Here is a 22,739-nt window from a genome sequence, read left to right on the forward strand (position 1 = left end):
TATACTGGACCCTTTCATATCACAATGTGTTTAAAAGCATATTTGCAAGCTTTTTTAATTTGGTAATGCGTATTTCTAGGTAAAGTATGATATTCAATGAAAAAAAAAAAGTAGGATGGGACTTTTGATCATAAATAGTCGTCTCTATAAAGCTGGTGGTTGAAAAAAAGAAAATAGCTTGGTGACCCTAAAAAGTGTTTCACAGGTTTCAATGTTGACGAACATATTCTCCAGTGTTGTAGTCCTTGTTTCTGGACACTATCTTGACCATTATTTTCATCATGGACCCTTGAGCATTTGGAGCATTCGGTCTTAACTTGTTTTGTCAAGTTACATTGTGTACTTAGACTGGGTAAACCCAGCCTGATCTGCCAGCGATTTGATTTCGCCCGGCAACTCAGTCTGGAAACCCTTACATTCACTTCTACTGCTTCTGTTACACTTTTTCGGGACCCAATCACAGACTGGCTTATCCACCTGGCCCGCTATTGGAGGGATTATCAATATGGGTCATTGCCTGGTCTTTGCCCATTGATCACGCCTCTTGTGGTCTGATTGGTTGAAGGACTATCCCAATTGCATACAGAGTTAATTTATGCACGTTTATGCTCGCGTGTGCTGTAGAAAATACAGAGCAGACTCCCCTGACCAATTTTCAATCTTAAATTGAGTTTGTTCTGGTGATAGCCAGACAATTGTGTACTAAGACCGATTGAAAAAAAGTTGCGATTTTTCTAGGCCGATATGGCTAGGAACTATGCTCTTATTCCTGCGTAACAATCAAGGAACTTTGCTGCCGTACAATGGGTGCAAGGGCGCAATGATATTACGCAGCGCCTGAAAATAGTCCCCAGCTAGCACGCTGCCTGTGCAAGCAGGTTGTCACGTTGGTTATGTTGACCGAAGCTTGCCTATTTTCAGGTACTGCGTAATATCATTGCGCCTGCTGCACCCATGGTACGGCAGCAAAGTTCCTTGATTGTTACGCAGGAATGAGAGTATAGTTCCTAGCCATATTGGCCGAGAAAATCGCAACTTTTCCTTTTCCGTTGGTCTTAGTACACGATGCAACAACAGAAGGAGGAGTACAGTAATGTTAATGCTCTCTAGTGTGTAACAGTGTGGCCTCCATTACATAGAATACATGAAGGCCTGAGAGTATGATTCTCCACGCTTGTAGACAGTTGCATGCTTTTGTTGAGTAATGTGTTTTGACATAACTCATAATCTGTCAAACCTCAGGACTAACGTGACGTTTAAGGAATCAGACATTTGTGGTCTGCAAAAGGGCATTATTTTATTCCCTTCCAATAATAACAATCCAATGTGCTTTTTTTTCTCTTTTCCCTTTTCCTATGTCTCATGTCCTTTCTCCATCTCTCTCCTGTCTGCAGTGAGTGACAGCTGCTTCAGAAACCTTGCTGAGGACCGCAGTGGAATCAACCTCAAAGATCTTGTCCATGACCCATCCTTGTAAGTGATTCACACAAACACATTGGCATTGTACAATCCGACCACCGATACATCAAGTCCTGTTCATTATAGGGCATTGCCAGACAGGCATCGTTTCCCATTCCTAGTCTTTTATACAAATGATGGATGTCCTTCTTAAAGATTAAGGCCTTGTCCCAAATTCTGCACTATGTACTTGCGGTCTTGTGGACTTGTGATGGCTGTCACTTTGAGCATGTTTGTGATGTCCAATGAGACCATAGTGCCCTTGAATGCAGCCTTATGCTGAGCCCACACTGATGTGGACTACTACCCAATGGCTCAGAACAATGTGTTGACTTGGATGAAGACTACAAGTGTTTGTGATGTCCTCTAGACCAGTGGTTCCCAACCACGTTCCTGGAGGCCCACCAACAGTGCACATTTTGCATGTCTCCTCAATCAAAGACACCTGATTCAGGTCATCAGCTCAAAACCTGATGTGGGTATGTCAGATAAAGGAGATGTGCAAAATGTGCATTGTTGGTGGGCCTCCAGGAACGTGGTTGGGAACCACAGCTCTAGACTATAGGGTAACCCTCTTTGTGCCCTTGAATGTAGCCTTATGTCGAGCCCACACTGATACGGACTACTACCCAACAATCCGGACCAACGAGTGGACGAACGCAAGTGCTTAGGCCAGCATTTAGTGCAAGGCCCAAGAGTCCATCCCTGACAAAGGAGGACAGCAGCTGCAATTTCTTACTTAGTCTGTCTGCATTACCTTTCATGCATTGTTGCAAACTTCATTGATTCTGTGAATCAACAAAATTTGAAGCAAAGCTTCTATAGAATTTCCAGGAATTGAGGTGCACACAATTTTATCAGTTTCCCATGAAGCAAGGTCCTCTTGACAGGGTATCAAGCCGATATAATAAATGCTTCTGAGTAACAGTTTATTGCTGAGTTTGTTAGTTTTATGGCATCTTTAATATATATTTAAGATTTGTGTTTGAGACTAGCAAGTAAACCCTTGTCCCTTGTCTGAATGAAACCGAATGCAGGGGTCTCCAAATAATCAAGAACTTGTCCTTTCTAAATGGCCTAGGTAAGTAGTTTTGAGACAGAATATGCTTCAAAGTGGACCATATTTTTAGCCTGGTCCTACCATACTCTCTTACATTTCATTTGTACAGAGAGTCTGGCCACTCTCCATTGACAAGCATTAACTTCCTTGAAGGCGGCTACTCTGTTGAAGTTTAAAACTATTGGATCTGCCCAGAGCCACTCTGGATCGCTAACGTTTGGTCGTGACGTATGTCATCTCAAACTAGTGCACAACATCAACGTCATCGTTCTCAGCCACTCCCTCTGTTCGCTGATTGGACCAGTTAAAATGTGACCAGAGAAAACCAGAGAATATACCGCAATCCCAGACGGAGTACTGAAGGAAAATGAAAATTGAGCGGAAATATGTAGGAGGGCGGAGCCAGGCTACCAGATTTTGTTGTTTGGTCAAAAATCTGGGTCTATATGATTAACTAATATATAAACAATTACAGGAACTCTTTTATGCAGAGGTGGACAGAAGTGAAGTTTACTTTCTACTCAAGTACTTTTTTCAAGTATACAGCTCTCAATGTTGAGTGGTATCTTAATTTTTTCCAGAGCTATATGTACTTTATCAGTGTTTTTCTTTTTAAAACTTTTACTTTACTACATTCCAATGCATAATGTCGTACTTTTTACTGCACTACATTTCATAAATAAGTTTTACATTTTACCTTTAATACTTAATTCCATAAAAAATGTATTCAAGTAAAACTTTGAATTACTTTTACTTGAGTAAAAGTAAGAAAGTACTACATTTTAATGTAATTAAGTATTAAATGATATTCAATATGAAAGTACAATAATATGCTTTGGAATGTTGTGAAGTAAAAGTTTTCCAAAGAAAAACACGCTGATAAAGTACAGACACTTGGAAATTGTACTTAAGCAGAGTAAAAATACTTCACTACTGTCCGCCTCTGCTTTTATGTCATGTAATTTGTGATTGTGTGTGGATAGTAATCAGTTAGTGAAAGTGTCTATTAAAGGTGTATCTACTTTTGACAAGGTGCATATGAAATGCTAAAGTAGGATATTTACTTTCTTCAGTAATGCGTCAAAGGTCATGGAAAAAATGACTACATGCAGGACTGAACTGCTGGAGACTGTGCTTGTGAGTGCTTGAGTGCAGAGTATGTCTGCATGCACTCTTGCAAATAGGTGTAGCGAGGACTCCACTTAATTCAGGCCTCTCGTATGGCAGCTACTTGTATACTTCAGCGGAGACCTCTCAAGCTTTGAGATACCTCCTAGTCTTTAACAGACTTTTCAGCAAGAAGAGGCGTTCATCGTCCTTCCACCTCTCTGTATTAATGCTGCCTTCTCTAGGCATAATTCGAAGGTTGGAAGGCCTCAAGGCACATCCAAATCCAATGTTCACACTAACAATCTGTCTAAAAAGATGCACAAATCTGTTGATTTCTGGAGTGCCTTTGAAGACTAGTTTCCTTAGTAAAACTTTATTTCAAAAAGCGCTACCTGTAATGTCATTAAAGGAAGCTGCTTTTGGTGCGGTTATGGGTAAAGAGGATTGAGCAGTAGGGTCATAGGTCTCTATGATGGTTCAGGAATCGAAAGGAACTCCAATTGTTCCAAGACTGTGTTGTACCAGAACCTGCAATGCCTGTCCATTTCTGTTTCCACTTTAGCATCAAAAACCAAAGCTTTGTACAGAGCAAGTCTTTGTACCCTGACCAAGGTCAGTGGAGTGACAGAGACAGCAGGATGTAGGTCTCTGAGAGGTGTCAGAGAAGAAGAGAAGCATGGGGCGCAGCCAGAAGGTAGAGATGGTTCAGAGAGTATTGATGGATAAGGAATGCGTGTGTTGTCTGTTGACTGTTGAGCTCCATCTCCAGTGCTCTGTCAGCCCAGGTGAATTGATTCATCGGAAGGTCTGTCAGTTTTACTAACGAGGTGTGGTAAAAATAGAGCTGAATTAATCATAGTGGGGGACACATGTGGCTCATCGTCCTCTGGATAGAGATGATTCCGACATCTTCACCTACAGAGAGGTGAACAAGCAGACGTTTGAGAGAGGGACAGCTGAGCACTCACCTGAGAAATAGAGATGGACGTGCCATCACCCGAGAGTAGAAAAGTGTCACCAAGGTTATAGCTCCTTATGAAACCGACTTTTATTTGCCATTGGCCCACAGACAGTTATTTATTAACTTGCCAGAGTTGTCTGCTTTTTAATCAATGTTCAAAAGTATCAAAAGTAGAGAGGATGGGACAATGTTTGAACCTGTATCACCTGCAAAAGCACCTCCCTTACGAAAATTAACCATTGTTTTGTCATAGTAAAACTGTTTTTTTTTTGTGGCGTATTGACTACCATTTGTATAACCACAAAATGTTTTTTGTAGCAAAAGTAAACCATGGTTAGTTTAGTTTATGGTTACCACGGAATAACTACAGGAACCATGTCTTATTCGTAGTAAAACTATGGTTAATTTCCGTAAGGGCTGTCTTGATAGTTTCTGCCTTTTTCTGTATTTTTGTTGGGTGCAAGTAGCAAGCTAGCCTGACGTCGTTATACTCAATTCTAGTCAGAATATGAGTCTGATGCTGCTCCATTGGGCTGTGATTATGGGGCGTGTTTCAACTGAACCAGGAAAGACCTCAATTGGATAGACCTACAACCAATCAGAGCAACAGAGCGACGCATAGTTGTCAACAGTACTCAACTGCACGCACGCTGGAAGAAGTAGAAGAAAATGAGTGTAAACGATCTTTGCCGGTGTTTTGTAAAAAATAATTTAAGGATACACAGAGTATCATCAACCAACACGATCATAATTTTTGAGAGAAATAGTAAAGGTGAATGCATATTCTCCATTTAGAATTAGAAGGAATTCAACTCAAGCGCTCTTTGGTGACGTGAATGCTTGCGTTACTATTGATCATCATAGTTGCTCCACAACGGATCAAGTCCAGACCGAATTTCCTGAACTCAAATGTTGTGGGCGGGGCTAAATTCGGCTGGCATCCAGGCTAGTAGCACAAACAAGTCTAGAATATCTGTGCTGAATACAAGTTGCACAATTCTTAGTTCTCCATTGTTAAGGCTACTTTAGGTCTTTTCTAAAACCTTTAACTTCCTGTTTACAATAGTCGTGATTAGCACAATGCTAACTGCATTTTGAAAGTAGTGCTGAGTTTTGTAATTAAGGCAGTTACAATAATTGAAGTCATCACTTAATAATATTATTTATTAATACAATAGATATGTACAATTACTTAATACTAATCAGCAGAAAGAGCTTTATTTGTAGTAACAGTAATACAGTATTTTCTCCACCATACAATATATTTTAAAATGAATTGCATGCCATTTAGCAACAGAAGTCATCCATGTTTTATTAATATGATATTCTAATATAGATCTCATACCAGCCACCGAGTGAATGTTATAACATATCTTTCAACACACTCAACAGTATTTTAGTATGATTGTTGAACAGCACTCCATTACCCCATAATTTAATTTGACAAATAAAGTGGCCTGTACTCTGTGATCAAACGTAATTGAAACAAAGTTCAATTTCAAGGAAGAAGGATGTGGATGTTAAACGTAACTTTTAATCGTAAAATAAACACAAACAAGTAAACGAAAGTCTGTCATTAGCATTCTCTCCATTCGTTCCGCTCTTGGTCCTGCCCTGCTTCATACCACAGTAATGCTAATAAAACTTTAATGCATTAGCTCTGGGGTTTTCAATCTGGGTTCCGGGGACCCCAGGGGTCCTCCAGAAGGTTCTAAGGTTCTCTATTTCAGAGAATAAAAAGACAAAGCAAAAATGGATAAAGTCTACCGAATATTCTGTTTAATTTCTAAATGTTTCTCTCATTTCTTGCCGTATACATAGGCTACTTTCCAGAATTGTATATGTTTGCTTTGTATCTTTCTAGTGAGTCCCTTTATCTTGGTCACTGGGGTAGTAAAGCAGTAGTCTTAACGCAGTACGTAAGTTGCTTACATACATTTATTGTGAAAGTTGCTTATACAAAATCATTTTTATTTGAAATATTTTATTAGTTTATACATACAACATTAAGTATAGCCAATTTATTACGTTTGGAAACAATATTTTGTATTTATAATGTCACCCAATTTATCTAACAGTTTAAATGTTTTTTTCATAAAAATAGATGGAATTTGGGGGTCACTGGCATCATAAAGTTTGAAAACCCCTGCATTAGCTCTTCCATGAACATGTTTTCTGCCTGAGTCCTGTCGGATTGCTTTCCATTGGCTGTGGAGGTGAAGACGACACCTCCCATGATACCACGCTCATTCACGGCATCACCAAGCTTGTTTTAAATCAAGCAAGTAAAGCAACCTCTAGTGGCGAAACTTACATCAGGGCTTTTCACACTTGAAATAGTTAACCCTGAGTCATTCTAAACCCCGGGTAAACAGAATCTTGCTTCATGTTTCACACTGCTCATAATTTACCAATCCTGGGTATTCATAAGGTGACGTTTCACACGGTACATTCCTAAACCCTGGGTTAACGTCCTTTTTTACATATTCGCGGTACCAGTGTCATTGACTGGAAAAATGCAGCCTGTTACCTGTTTACATAAAGACTCTAGCATTGCATGTCCTCATATTACACATTGCTAACTGTAATATTTGTAAGAATGAAACGTCAATTGTCTCGTTTTTCATCGTCGTTTGACATTTTCCCTATCATACGCTGAAACAACTGTTCAAATGTATCGCACAGTGTTTCTGTGACTGCCTGCGATTGGTTGTCGGTTGCTAAGCATCTAGTTGTAACATTCTAAAACAGCATCGTTTCACACTGTACAAGTTTGGCACCGCAGAGCAGGGTTTCATAACCCTGGGTACAAAGCGGTGCTAACCCCCCTTTTAAATAACATGTGTGAAACGCTCCTTTAGCCAGGGTTAAGAAAAACGATAACCGGGGGTTAAGCGCTGTGTGAATAAGCCCTATACTTTGCCTTTAATTGCAGATGGTAATTGAATAACATGCTGTTTTATACACTGAAATACTGTGTAAAAGAGGTGCAACTGGTTAATAAATTCCTCCCTATATATTCCAAAGCCTTGTCTGCTTAGTTGATCTTGGATGGCTATTAGTGGCACCCGTGCACTGCACCACAGAGTTTTAAAGTTGACAATAGTATGAGTTGGCTTTATTCAGGTTGAAACCTCAACTAAATCAGTACACAAAGACACACGCTAACATCCTTGTTTGCCTCCCAACCCATGTACACACTCATTAATAAAGCCACAATCAAACAGTTTCGTCCAGATTCAGAAGACGCTTCAGTTCAATTCAGCATTCTTCGCTTTCCTTTGTTCGTGTATGTGTGTGTGCACGGGTGTACTCTCTTACACAAACAAAATACCCAGGTTGAAATCCCAAACTCATCTCCGTCTTAAAGCACCTCTTCCCAAACCCCCAATCGTCACACACCAGCGGTTTCCCTGGCAACCGGATTAAAGAGCTCTGCATCTTTGTGTTCAGCATATTCTTCTTTTAGTCTCTGCTCTCTGTCTCTTTCTCCCTCTCTCTTTCTTTCTTTCTTCTCTATTTCTTGCTCTTTTGCGGGCATTACACCACAGTAGTTAGATGGACAGATAGAGGTGCTTCAAGAGAAAGTGATTTAGATGCGAAACAACAAATAGAGCCCCAAATATACAAATAAGCTGAAATATTTTCAGTTTCTTGAGACATGAGCTTGTGCTGGTTTTAAAAGCCTATTTAGTTGGACACATAGACCTAGCTCTGCGGTCCGGACATGTCAAGATTTGGTGCTCATGCAGACGATATTTTGAGTCCGACTTGCATCATCTCCCGATCCCATTCGCCCGGTTTCCTTAATAGCTTCCTATTTAATATTTAAAAAGCTTTAAACTGTTTAATTAGTCGTAACCGGCTACTGATTTCCATCTTAGCTGTGGTAGTTTGTCTTGTATCGCCTTTCTTCTCACATAATAACATAATTTAAACTTAAATGGACATGAAACATTAATATATTTATTTTGCATGTAATCATTCACTACTTGTTTGTCGAAATCAAAAATGTTCTCAAATCTGTTTCTGATCTGCCTGTCTCTTTATTGCCAGCTGCAGTACTAGTAGCAGCCACTAGTGTGTGCTGCACTTCAGTATTTGAACATGGTTTGCTCAAAAGTTTTGAGTGCAAATTTGCGTTTACATAGGAGGCTTCAGGCTTGTACTTGAAACCTAGCCATTGTGTTAATCCACCAGTTTTGCGCTGTCAAAGTTTGATCCTTAGTGAGCCGTCACCCGTGTGAATGCAGAAGTGAATAAAACAGCAAGAGCCCTGTGAAAGAGAGAAATTTTTACTTTAACTGTCATTCCTGTTGTGGGTGGAGTGTGTGGGGATGTATTTTGACAGCTTTCTGGTACCTCTGGCATTGTGTTGCTCTTTCTTTTTCCTGCACTCTGTCACATTGTGTTTTTTTCGCCCCCCCGCTCTCCGTATCTCCCCTACTGGGACTGAACATACACTAACGGTTGTTGTCGTTTGTGTGTTTCACCCACAGGCTCGGAGGCATAATCTCTGCATACAAAATAGTCCCTGATGAGATTGACGAGATCAAGGTAACGCTTCCTCTCACCCCCTTCAGTGAGGCCATGAGGCAGACATTCACATCCATACACACCTTTGCACACGTATGCCCCCTAGAGGCCAGTATTAGTGCTGCACTTTTAGCCATAACATAAACCACTTGCAGTTTTTCCGAACTCAGATATGTAAAAATGTAATGAAAGTGGCTCAAATGTATTTGGACACTTGAGCCATGTTTAAAAAGTATAAATATCATTGCATTACAAAACAAGTATTGAAACAAACGCTCCCTGTTTTAAGCAAAACATTTAATCAAAGGAATTTTGTGAAGTTTTAAACGATAAAACAAATGTTAGTGGATCTTATATACTTAATGTGATGAACTTCGCCTGGGCTTACTGTGATCGATCTCCACTCAAAATCACCTTGGTGGGTTGGTTGGTTAAAAGTATATTGCTGCAATGATGCAATAGCTTAAATGTGCAAATGCTTTTCAGAGCCACTGTATATGATACTTTTTTGCTGGTAACAGCAGAATAAAAATGGATGTTTTATTTATCAGGCCAGACTATATGCCCAAAATAGCTGATATGATGTTGCACCAGTAGTTTGAGGCACACTGCTCATATGGTGCACAAATGTATCTTTCCGCACTATACAGAATTACTGCTGAATGTTTTGTTGATATTCTTTGTGTGCGCGTTAAAGGAGACGCTGGTGGACTGGTGTGATGAGAAGGAGCTCAACTTGATTCTGACCACCGGTGGAACGGGTTTTGCACCCCGTGATGTCACGCCTGAGGTACATGGGAGCCCACCTGTTTGTGTTTGTGTCCATGTGAGTGTGTGTTTCTGCCCCCACCCCAATTTGTCTTTGTTTTCTGAGTCTGAATGAGAGTGAGAGAAATTTTATATCTTCTGTATGTTTGGGCATTGTGTCTGTTTGTGCACAATGCATGCTTCACCTTCACATGCATGCTGCTAGGTTGATGTTTTCTTATGAAGTTCTTGTGATAGGTGTATTTTGAATGACTTTTTAACAGCATTACACAATCTTTAGGAGGTGCATAATTTTATATATAATGAACAAATATGATAAACTCTGCCATTCAAAATTTAGGGGTCAGTAAGTTTTTTTTAGAACTAGAAAGGAATACTTTTATTCAGCAAGGGTGTATTAAAGGGATAGTTCACCCAAAAATGAAAATCCCGTCATCATTTACTCACCTTCAAGTTGTTCCAAACCTGTATGAGTTTCTTTGTTCTGCTGAACACAACAGAAGATATTTTGAAGAATGATTGTAACAAAGCAGAGAGAGCAACCATTGACTACCATAGTATTTTTTCCCCTACTATGGTAGACAATGGTTGCTCTATCTGCTTACAAACATTCTTCAAAATATCTTCTTTTGTGTTCAGCAGAACAAAGAAACTCATACAGGGTTGGAACAACTTGAGGGTGAGTAAATGATGACAGAATTTTCATTTTTGGGTGAACTATCCCTTTAAATGAATCAAAAGTTACAGTAAAGACATTTATAATGTTACAAAGGATATCTACGAGAAAAATGCTTTTTTAATGTTCAATTCATCAAATAATCCTGAAAGGTATTGTAAAAGGTATGGGTCACTTTTTCCAAAAAAAATATTAAGCAGCACAACTGTTTTCAACACTGATAATGAGAATGTTTCTTTAGCACTAAATCAGCATTTGAGGATCATTTCTGAATGATCATGTGACTCTGAAGACATGGAGTAATGGCTGCTAAAAATTCAGCTTTTTTCACAAGAATACATTTTTGATCAAACAAATGCAATCTTGGTGAGCATAAGAGAGGGCTGTTACCAAAAATAAAAATCTCGATTAATTGAACATTTTACTTCGATTACGATTAATGAACGAATCATTTGCTCTTCTTTTTTTTGGGGGGCGTTCGTTTTTTTGCCCTCATATTTCACTAAAAAGGTGTGTACTGTAAATATTTTCTACTATTAAAGGTGGTATTTTTTTTCTAATGAAAAAGTGCATTTCTTTGTGATTTTAAAATACTTGAAGGAAACTGTTCACTTTCAGCAGTTATTGTCTATGGGGCAGATTTCTGCTTGTTGTACATCAGATACAGATAAATTATCATTACATTTATTTAAATGCATTAATGAGAGAGCGATTGTGTGTGTGAATTAGTCATACCGTCTCTAATCTCTATTAGTTATGAAGCTGTGGTTTGTACTTACTTCAAAAGGTATTAAAATCTATGCTATAACGGTTGAGCTCCTAAGCTACTTTAGTGATAAATCACAGGACGGCGTTGACAATGAGTTTCTGCGCTCCTCTCTGCGCGCGATCTTCACGTGATGTGCGAGGTACTGTCGGTGAGTGTCCGTTTGTCACAATCAGGCATTAGTTCAACATAATACACATCTGATGGTCTAAAATCGCTTCAATGTTCAAACTGACAGGCCTTAAAACACATACAAATGACAAAGCTTTGTGAGAACGCAGGTGAAAGTGATCTGGCGCGCGTTGTAAGAGGCACGACGCGGCTCGGCTCTCTGTGTCACAGAAAAAAGCTCATGAGCACTGAACGGCAAAGTTTTCCATAACATTGTTCTTGAATAGTGCAGAATCGCTTTAATGTTCAAACTGGAAAGCCTTTAACCCTCAGAGCCCGACGGCATCGCCCACGACGTCACACGGCACCTCCGATAAATATCTATATTATTTCATGAAACTTTTATCGATTTTCTTACCGTTTTTTCAGCAGAAAGCTAACGAGCTAGCCATCACGGGGGTGTCTTTGGTGTCTTTGTAGCCTTTACAGAAGGTTTTCTATCCAGCCTGGAACATGTGCATCTTTTTGGAGTTGTTCAGCAATAAATCAAAACGCTTAAATCCAAGATATATCCACTTGATGTCCATAATTTATACATTTTCCGTCATTTTTGCCGCTAGCGCGATGCTAGCTGCCATTTTGGATGAGGGTTTGACCAATGACAGGCTGATCCGTCATCCACGTTGGTGTGCGTCATTACGCATGAACCACAGCTCTTTTATTGTGAAGAGAGAGAGACGCACGGCTAGTGTTGAGGAGAGAGAGAGAGAGACGCGCTGCAGTTTTTAGTAGTTTTGTGGAGAAAGTTTGAGGAAAAAGTTTGAGGAGAAAGTTTGAGGAGAAGTTCCTGATAGGAACTGTTTTGAGGCTTGGCACCAGTAAATATCCAAAATCCAAAGAGGCCAAAAGCGCCTGGACTTTTTTTGGAAAAATGTAAATAGTTTTGGTTCTGTATAAGTTATCATGTGTATTCCTGAGTTCCAGGACTCTAAAGACTTGAACAAACTGTTTTCCAGAGGAAATATGCTTAGCTTTTATTTATTTGTGTGTGTTTTCAATACATATTTGAGTGATTCAATTTCCGTTTTATGTTTTCATTTGTTTTTATGGTCCCATAACTTATTTTACATTCAGGTGACATCAATGCAACACAAATATACTGACAGAGCAACTTGTCTTGAAAAAAAAGAGGTGTGTCAATTGTCTGTGCACAACAGGGTTGATGTTTTACAAGCTTTTTTAGTAAATAACACCAGGCGGAAAATTAATTGTAAAAATACCCTTAGGTCTTAAAGGGTTAAACTCATTTAATTGACAAACTTCATGAGGACACAAGTGAAAGTGATCTGGCTTCGGGGCTTGCGCGGGCCGTCTCTGTGTGTGTATCAGCGCATATAAGAACGGCGATTAACTTACCTGTATAAGCTGTGTAAAACATGCAATTACCATAGTAATTCTGAGCATCTATAAACACAGATAACTGCTCCTGCATCTTTCCATGTGCCTGCAAAACTGCACTTGATGTAACTGACGGGGCGGAGTCACGTGAAAACCGAAATAACCGACATGGGAAAATTACGTCGGTTAGAGGTTCTAAATTTCGGTTTCGATTAGTTTTCAGGGAATCGTCCAGCCTTAGAAACGTCTTTAAAAAAAATCTTACCAACACCAATTATATATGCATAAGAGATATTTGTTTGGCTGTTGAACCACTGTGGTTGTGCTCTATTTTTGATTTACTAAAATTAACTGCCTCGGAAAAATCATTAGAATAGGGAACCGGCATGTTTAAAGCTGATTTGGTAGCAGAGTTAGTTAATCTATATGAAGAAAATGTGTGTGTGTGTGTACCTGAAGATCTCCACACAAAGGTGCTATAATTGATGTGTACGAGTGAAAAAGTGTGTATATCCATATGGGAGTCTGGTGGGGATTGTGCCTGGTGGAGCGATGCTCCTTCTCCTTTTTACTAATGTGAGTGTTTGAAGTGTCATTCAATTCAAGGGCATAGTGCGTCACATCGGAGAGAAATTCTCTCCTTCCTTTAGCCTGAGATCTTCTCCTCCCTTCCCTGCTGCGCACTTTTCTTCTGACTTTGAGTGTGTTCTTGAATGTGTTTGTTTGAGTATGACTGTGTGTGCGTGTGTTCCACCGGGATGGGACAGTGGAGGTGGAGGGATGTGTATCCCAGGGGATGCTGGGAATGGTTCAGTGAATGGGGATTTCAGATGGAAGAGTAGAGACATCAAAGGCCCACTGGAATTGTGTTTGTAATGAAAAATCTCAGCGACAGGGCTGTGCTTATGTCATGAGTATTGAGCTAATGCCAGTGCTGTGAAGAACAATTGGCTCTTAACGATGAATTAGCTTAGCATGTATCAAGAAAATCAAGAAAAAAATTATGTTAATCACGGCCCTTATGGTTTTTTTGGTAAAGCAGTTTCTACATTTTGATTCGAAGGCCACTGTCCGACAACGTATTTGAAGGCCCCCTATATGCAATTTATTTTCACCTGGAAATGTATTCACTCATCCTCATGTCGTTTCAAACTTGTATGACTTTATTTTTCTTGAGGAACACATAAGATAGGGCTGGGCGATATAACGGTATCAGTATTTGTCGACTATATACCTTTATTGATAACAATAGAAACATTTTTCTGATATAATGCTTGATAGTTTCACTTAAATGCACTAAAATGTAAAGAGACATGAAACCACATTACAAGTTTGGTTGCAGGAACAACCCTCAAGCGTGCGCTGTCCCTGTATCATAAACAGCCTATCATAGGCCTCGATAAATGAGTGCACAAAGGCATGGAAAATGAGTGCCGCGCCTGTCGGCGATGAGGAGATTGTGAATAAAAAGGGACATGGATTCATTTAACAGCCTATCACACAGCAGAAATAAACACGACAACAGCCAGTCAGTATATGGCATCAACATCTGCCGTCTCAATATATGAGTACATGAACACAAGAACTTCATCTCCTGAGTCACTTCACAACGTTTTTACCATTTAATTTGAGAAAAACTACCACCAAATACACGCCGAAACTGAAACTTAAAGATCTTCACTAGAGTACTACTTGATGTCACTAGTGTACTACTAAAAGTTCAAACAAACCTGTGCATTTAAAATGTACAGCTTTTGAGGACTCAACACGGGTAAATACAACTTCCATTTCCAGAATAAAAATTCCACCTCCCCTATATTATAAAAAACACCTGACTGATGATTAATCAAATGTGGCTTAAACTGGCTATTGGCTATTTAAATTTTTTTTTTAAAGAGGACGATCCCTTCGGTGATCCCTTCGGAATCTGTAAGCAAATCAGCACTTGTGTACCAAACTGGTACTGTAGAAAGAATACTGATGCTTTTGACATCCCTTAAAGTTAACTTTGATGCTTTATGAACCTGCTTCTATACAGTATGTGTGTGTTTGTCGTCCGCAGGCCACCAGAGAGGTGATCGAGCGTGAAGCTCCAGGGATGGCTCTAGCAATGCTCATGGGCTCCCTAAATGTCACGCCACTCGGCATGCTGTCCAGGTGAATGCACATGCACAGACATGTCCTCTCATCTCACTCCTTCTCTCTGCCTTTCCCCCTCAAAGTGTAAAGGATGTGTTTTGAATACTAATTGGATTAAATACTAATCATCATCTTCCTGTAGACCCGTATGTGGAATCAGAGGCAAAACCCTCATCATTAATTTACCTGGGAGCAAGAAAGGCTCACAGGTAAGCTGTTTGTGTATGCGTGTGTTATCTATAAAATATGCATATTAATAAGTTAGCACTTACTTATATTGTTTATAAAAAATAAAAAAAAATGATGTAAGGGTAATCTATTTCATATATGATACATTAAATAAATACAAATGTATACGTTAAATAAACAATTATCATGTAAAAATTTATTTTAATTATATGTATGTACAGTGAGGAAAATAAGTATTTGAACACCCTGCTATTTTAATCATGGAGGGGTCTGAAATTGTCATCGTAGGTGCATGTCCACTGTGAGAGACATAATCTAAAAAAAATCCAGAAATCACAATGTATGATTTTTTAACTATTTATTTGTATGATACAGCTGCAAATAAGTATTTGAACACCTGAGAAAATCAAAGTTAATATTTGGTACAGTAGCCTTTGTTTGCAATTACAGAGGTCAAACGTTTCCTGTAGTTTTTCACCAGGTTTGCACACACTGCAGGAGGGATTTTGGCCCACTCCTCCACACAGATCTTCTCTAGATCAGTCCGGTTTCTGGCCTGTCGCTGAGAAACACAGAGTTTGAGCTCCCTCCAAAGATTCTCTATTGGGTTTAGGTCTGGAGACTGGCTAGGCCACGCCAGAACCTTGATATGCTTCTTACAGAGCCACTCCTTGGTTATCCTGGCTATGTGCTTCGGGTCATTGTCATGTTGGAAGATACATGGCCCCGGTCATCCTCTCCTTAATACAGTGCAGTCGCCCTGTCCCATGTGCAGAAAAACACCCCCAAAGCATGATGCTACCACCCCCATGCTTCACAGTAGGGATGGTGTTCTTGGGATGGTACTCATCATTCATCTTCCTCCAAACACGTTTAGTGGAATTATGACCAAAAAGTTCTATTTTGGTCTCATCTGACCCCATGACTTTCTCCCGTGACTCCTCTGGATCATCCAAATGGTCATTGGCAAACTTAAGACGGGCCTGGACATGTGCTGGTTTAAGCAGGGGATCCTTCCGTGCCATGCATGATTTCAAACCATGACGTCTTAGTGTATTACCAACAGTAACCTTGGAAACGGTGGTCCCAGCTCTTTTCAGGTCATTGACCAGCTCCTCGCGTGTAGTTCTGGGCTGATTTCTCACCTTTCTTAGGATCATTGAGACCCCACGAGGTGAGATCTTGCATGGAGCCCCAGTCTGAGAGAGATTGACAGTCATGTTTAGCTTCTCCCATTTTCTAATGATTGCTCCAACAGTGGACCTTTTTTCACCAAGCTACTTGGCAATTTCCCTGTAGCCCTTTCCAGCCTTGTGGAGGTGTACAATTTTGTCTCTAGTGTCTTTGGACAGCTCTTTGGTCTTGGCCATGTTAGTAGTTGGATTCTTACTGATTGTATGGGGTGGACAGGTGTCTTTATGCAGCTAACAACCTCAAACAGGTGCATCTAATTTAGGATAATAAATGGAGTGGAGGTGGACATTTTAAAGGCAGACTAACAGGTCTTTGAGGGTCAGAATTCTAGCTGATAGACAGGTGTTCAAATACTTATTTGCAGCTGTATCATACAAATAAATAGTAAAAAAAATCACACATTGTGATTTCTGGATTTTTTTTCCCCGATTATGTCTCTCACAGTGGACATGCACCTACGATAACAATTTCAGACCCCTCCATGATTTCTTAGTGGGAGAACTTGCAAAATAGCAGGGTGTTCAAATACTTATTTTCCTCACTGTATGTTCTCAAATGCTGTGATAAATAAAATTAAAACAAAAATAAATGCAAAATATGTAAATGATGACACAAAGTTTATAATGAGCATACGCCCCTCCCCTTCCTTCACCTTTCACATATACGTTCACCCTCACTTGCCGTGTTAACATTGTGGCCAATCCTATTAGAGCTCCTTCCCGTGGAGCGCTGTTGATAGGGCTGTGGTATTAATCTCCATTACCCATCAGCCCCAGCCACGGAGAACTCTGCTGTCACTGCTGCTTTGAAGTCCAGAAGCCGAGCCGATAAGGGGATTAAACTTTGAAGAACCCCTTTATGCTCGGTCCAGCTCAGCTACTGCACTGCCCCTCTCCCTTCCTAAATAAAAGCACCCTCCATCCCACGTCCGCGACCTATAAAAGCAGCCTCCTCGCATCCCCAGCTCCTCCTCTATGACAGCGACTATGCTTCTGGACTGAGTTTGCCCATCTTGCTTTTAAAATGGAGACAGACCCAGGCCACAACGGCACATGTTTAGAGAGACTCCGCAAAGTCTTTAGATCGCTCATGTTCTCAGCAAGAGCTTTGATGCAGGAAAATAGTTAACGTTTAAGTAAACTGAGTGAATATGATATGGGTAAGGACCACAAACCTCGGCACATCTGAGAAAATGGGATGGGTGTTCCCAGTGTGCAATAGAATTTCACCTGGAAACACACAAACACAACCTTAGGGTATATGACCAAAATTTTATATCACAATATCAGTAATTTTATTTCACTTATAGTTATTTTTGCCTAAAATAAGGTTTTTATGATATACATTTTTGATACCATTGAAATTTCATCATTATTAACACCATTTTCAATATCATTTAAAGGCACAATATGTAGTTTTTCGCTGCTTGAGGTAAACTTTTCAAAATAAAGGCGTAGCTTGATGACGCAGAGATTGAGCGCAGATTAATGGGAGATGTTGTCTTCACCTCTACAGCCGGTGGAAAAGAATCGGAAAATCAAGGAAACGAGATTTAAAAAAATAAGACTAAACGTGTTGAGCTATATAACAATGATTCATTTTCTGTCGATGAATGTATCCAAACAGTTGCTCCTCTGTCTAATAAAACACCTAATATCATACATGAAAATCCCTCACCTTTCGGCGGAATTCACTGTTTTGAAACCAAAATAGGTGACCTACGTGAATCGTGTAGATTCGATGAGACATTTTTTGGGGGGGAGGGGGGATTCATATTCAGTGAACGGCGAACAGGTGCGCGTGCCTGAATGGAGTGGTTGACCAGCTAGTTGACCAGCACACATTATATGCAACCTCTCCCTAGGTTGGCAAAAAAAGCATCTCAAAATGCATCAGATTGATGCTTTATTTTTCTTCCGGGTGAGCATGCCCCCGGACCCCCCAAGAGGGGTAATATCCTTCTCACCTTTTTCACCCCTGAGCCGTTTTCATGCCTGTAATATATTAAAGCGTCTTTGGTGTTTCCATGGTTTCTACTAAATAAAACCCGAAATCCAGGGTAACGTGGGTATGATTTCATTGATAGGCGACGCACAAACATGGTCCGTGTCCTGATAAAAAAAGTCTTATTTCTCTGGATTTAAACATTCTTGGAAACATCTGGGATAATGCAAGTACACAAGTCAACAAAATATATAACACTGTTCTAGTGTTTTTTGGATAATTTCCAAAAATCTTACATATTGTGCCTTTAAAAAAACGAATGCTAGCCTAAAAAAACTCAAGCTTACTGAGGACAAATAACTACAATAGAACAAAGACACAAATTAAATAGACCTACCTGGAAAAACTTCAAACAATAGAAATACTACATAAAATGTATAAAGTAATCAAATGTATGAAAAAAACATGCATAGTCTTTTCTGTGTAAATAAGATGTATTCTTATTTTGTATAAGAATATGAAAGTTACAAACATGATTCAATCAAGATTTAATCAAGAGCAGTTAGAGGTTTTCTCTCTATTGTTGTCGTTTAATGGTAAAAATGTATAGTTTCCAATACTTTCTTTTTTCTACTTTCTAAGAAGAAACACCCATATGTTTTAGATTTGCACATACTTCAGTGCTATCTCCTAAGTTGTAGAAATAGAAACGAAATAGAAACCAAGTGGCTGAAAATATGTCTTATAATGCCTCCGCTCTGAATAAGGGCTGCATTGTAGGGGTTTCTACTGTTGTCTCGAGGAAACTGGACGTGAAATGTGTCTATCTGCTTTTACAGTGATGAGGCTTCACATCACACATCCATATTGGCATGTTCCTGTCTGGTCAGCGTGTCTGAGTTGCCCATCACTCTTTCTTTGAGCTCAGGTGCCATTATTCCTACAGAGCAGCGCGCTCTGATCTGGAGCGTCAGCGCACACACATGTGCCTCACCTTGCACCAGGAAGACAAAAATAGACCATTCCTACATGCACCAAGAGGACATGAAGTAGCCTATGGACTTCTAATGTCTCCACACATTAATCTTCGTTTTAACTCTGAGTCACCAAAACGGAGAGATGCAACCACATCAGACCTGCGGGGGGAAACACTCCACCGCATCAACCCTCCCTGGACCGGTCTCCATCCCCGCTGCCGTCCTTTCCTTCATTATTATTAATGTCTCTTGTCAGAAGTACTTAAGAAATGCGGTTTAAGAGCAATCGAGTTTGGCCACCTGTGTTAAGTTCACACGCTGTGTCCTTATTGGACTTCATCCCCTCAAAATGGAGGATGTCCAACTGTATTAGAAATTCCATTAAGTTTGTGTCAATAGGTTGGCCTGTATGTCATCCTATTAGGGGATTCGGATAGATAGTGGCCCATTACGTTGGAGGAGAACAAGAGGAATTTACGGCGTAAAGACCTTACATTACTGCTAAACAGTACACTCGAAGCTTAGGAGCTGGAGAAAGTTGAACTCTGAGGAGATACAACAGATTAATTCGTTTTTATAATCTTACTGTTCAAATCTTAAAGGAATAGCTCAGGTTAAATATTATTTAAGCTCTTTTAAGCAAATTAAATGCGTCATATTGTATGATAAAAATATTAATGTCAAATAATTTTGGGATAAAAAAATTTATTATGCTATTCCATAGCTTAATCTCTTTTTAGCAAACCATACTCATAAATAATAGTCATTTCATTATCCCATATGTTGTTTTTTATTGTTAAAATAGTCATTTCTATTTTTTAATAACATGATGAAATAATTTATTCTTTTTAACCTTGATTCTATTTATCAAAGTTTAATATTCTGTATTTATGTAAATTAATGAATTAATGAATTTATAAATTATTATGTACTGTTTACTTATGTTTATTTTTTGTTTTTTGCTTTGTTTTGTTTTTAAATTAAATGAAATTAAGTTAATGGCTGTTTTCCTGTGATTTACTCACCCTCAAGCCATCCTAGGTGTATATGACTTTCTAATTTCTGATGAACACAATTGGAGTTATATTAATAAATATCTTGATGTTTCATTTTTTCACCCGTTTCTTCTTTCCCTTTTAACAGGAGTGCTTCCAGTTCATCCTGCCTGCTCTGCCCCACGCCATAGACCTGCTGCGGGACGCCATAGTGAAGGTGAAGGAGGTACACGATGCTCTAGAGGACCTGCCATCCCCTCCACCGCCGCTCTCCCCTCCACCCACCACCAGCCCACACAAGCAGACAGAAGACAAGGGTGTGCAGTGTGAGGAAGAGGATGAGGAGAAGAAGGACAGTGGCATTGCGTCCACAGAGGACAGCGGCTCCTCTCACATCACAGCAGCTGCTATTGCTGCTAAGGTGAGCACCATTAATGGTTATTTAGTCTAAAACACTCAAACTGGTTCTGCCTCAGTATCAATTTTTTTTATTTTATTATTAAATATTACTCATCATTATTATTCACTTTATGGAGATAAACTTGCATTAAATAGGCTATTAAAGGTAACGTGTGTAATTTCTGTGCCCCTAGTTGCACCAAATGGATTCGCAAACAACTGTTTTCAAACAGTGATATAGGAGAAAGAAAACTGAAATAGTAAAAAGTATTTTTGGCATTGAAAAATGACACTCTACCCCTTCTTTCATCATGTCTTGCCCTTGATGTTCCATTAATTCATGTTTTGTGTTATGTGTGTACACGTGTCAAGTCTCTTGTCATGTTTATATGTCTCATATTCATCATCAGAACATGAAGTCTCATCCCAGCCATGCCGTTTTCATGGCGAAAGGTGGGCAGCCCTTGAGTGGCTTCATCCCGCCCACCTCCATTCCCTCCCATTTCACCTGCTCCTGCAGCGACACGGTAAGCCACACCCACTTTCCCATCCATATTCACCTCCTGCTATTCCATTGGCCCTTTTTAACATACAGCTTCAAAACCAATCATAGAAATTAAATGTCATTGCGGGTTCTGATTGGTTGATTAATTTTCTTTGTCACTATTACTATTGGTCAACGATAAAACTGGGGGAAAAAATTCCCAAGTCTTATATTAAAGCCACATTTAAAGCTAAAAATATTAAAGAATTGACACCTCCAGGTCTAGTTTTTTTTATTTTCTTCTACTTATCTACTGCAGTCTTGGATTTGTTAAAGTTCCCCTATTATGCCATTTTAAAGGTTCCTAATTTTGTTTTGTTCAATAGGATTACATGTATCCAAGATCAAAAAACACTTAAATTTTCTGATAATATACATTGCAGCATCACCTATTTTCTAAAACGTTTAGATAAAGGGCTTGGTCCCTCTAAACCCCTCCTTTCCAAAAGCCTACTCTGTTTTGATTGGTCAGACGGTCCAGTCTGTTGTAATTGGTCTACAGATCCGAAAGCTTCCTCAGCACTTGTATACACAGTGATACGAACAGTAGCGATGGAGTCAGTTTTTACCGGATCAATTCGAGTCCTCATCCTTTGGAAGTGCTTGCAAAGTGGATTTACTCTCGCATCGCAGAAAACAGCGTCTTTATTGACATGTCAAAAACACAAACCAAACTCTTCCAGGCCTCAGCTACAACTACAGTGTTTGAGGGCGTGTCAAAGTAGATGTTGTTGGCGGGCAGCCAATAAAGACATTAGCCTGGTATTATTATGCAAATTAGTTACAACCCTACATAGGAATTGAGGCTGGAATTACAGACGCCACGTTTCAGGCTTTTTTGTTCTTAGACAAAAGCGATGTTCCATCCAAAGTTGCGAAGTTAACTTGGGAATATCGCATAAAACATTTGCAAATAAAGCATGGTTTCCAGTGAGCCAAAATCGTCACTTCCTGATCAACTGGCATTAAATAACAATTAGAAAAAAATGGAAGTTGTTGAGTAGGGGAAGCCACTATTTATATACATTTTCATATATAATAAATTACTTGCACCTCAGAGCGTGCAGACGAAACGCAATAAACACGATCATGTTATCTTTCAGATGCCTGCTCTTTGGGAACGCAGTCATGAAAGACAGTTCTGGCAGGTAATTATACCGAACCACTTTGACAACAAACTTTGTTCAGGCATGTCAGAATGACCAAAACAGCATTTCAGATGCTTTGCAACAAGATTGGTTCACTTGCTAGTCCAGTTATGCCGTCTCATCGTGCAAAGTCACATGGCTTTTTTTTGATGCGCATCGAGGAATTTATTCAGTAAATGTGTTTCCATCATAGTTTATGCGCATGTTTTCTAGTCGGATAAAACATTTATCCGACTCAATTGAGCGCATGCGCTTTTTAATGCGCATTTCGGGAAATTATACTTTCCATCAAGCGTTTTTAAAAAAAATGCAATATTCCCAAAATGTGCATAAAAATAGGTTGATGGAAACTTAGCAATTATAGTG

At 39.5% G+C, this 22,739-nt stretch overlaps 1 protein-coding gene across 11 annotated transcripts in view; it reads left to right on the forward strand.

Moving 5' to 3' along the window:
* The window catches only part of gphna (gephyrin a), a 148,269-nt gene that overhangs the window by 45,946 nt on the left and 79,584 nt on the right, over positions 1-22,739 (forward strand). For 5 of the 11 annotated variants that reach the window (XM_079833154.1, XM_079833162.1, XM_079833155.1 and 2 more), the window contains exons 2-7: positions 1,395-1,473; positions 9,089-9,146; positions 9,823-9,915; positions 14,907-15,001; positions 15,126-15,192; positions 20,431-20,703. In XM_079833154.1, the coding sequence (XP_079689280.1) occupies positions 1,395-1,473; positions 9,089-9,146; positions 9,823-9,915; positions 14,907-15,001; positions 15,126-15,192; positions 20,431-20,703 (665 nt within the window). Of the gene's footprint in view, positions 1-1,394; positions 1,474-9,088; positions 9,147-9,822; positions 9,916-14,906; positions 15,002-15,125; positions 15,193-20,430; positions 20,704-21,091; positions 21,209-22,328; positions 22,374-22,739 lie in introns of all 11 variants that reach the window. The other 6 variants (XM_079833159.1, XM_079833153.1, XM_079833156.1 and 3 more) reach the window with 2 other exon arrangements.

Source organism: Gobio gobio, assembly GCF_949357685.1.
Source record: "Gobio gobio genome assembly, chromosome: 13".
Lineage (NCBI taxonomy): Eukaryota > Metazoa > Chordata > Actinopteri > Cypriniformes > Gobionidae > Gobio > Gobio gobio.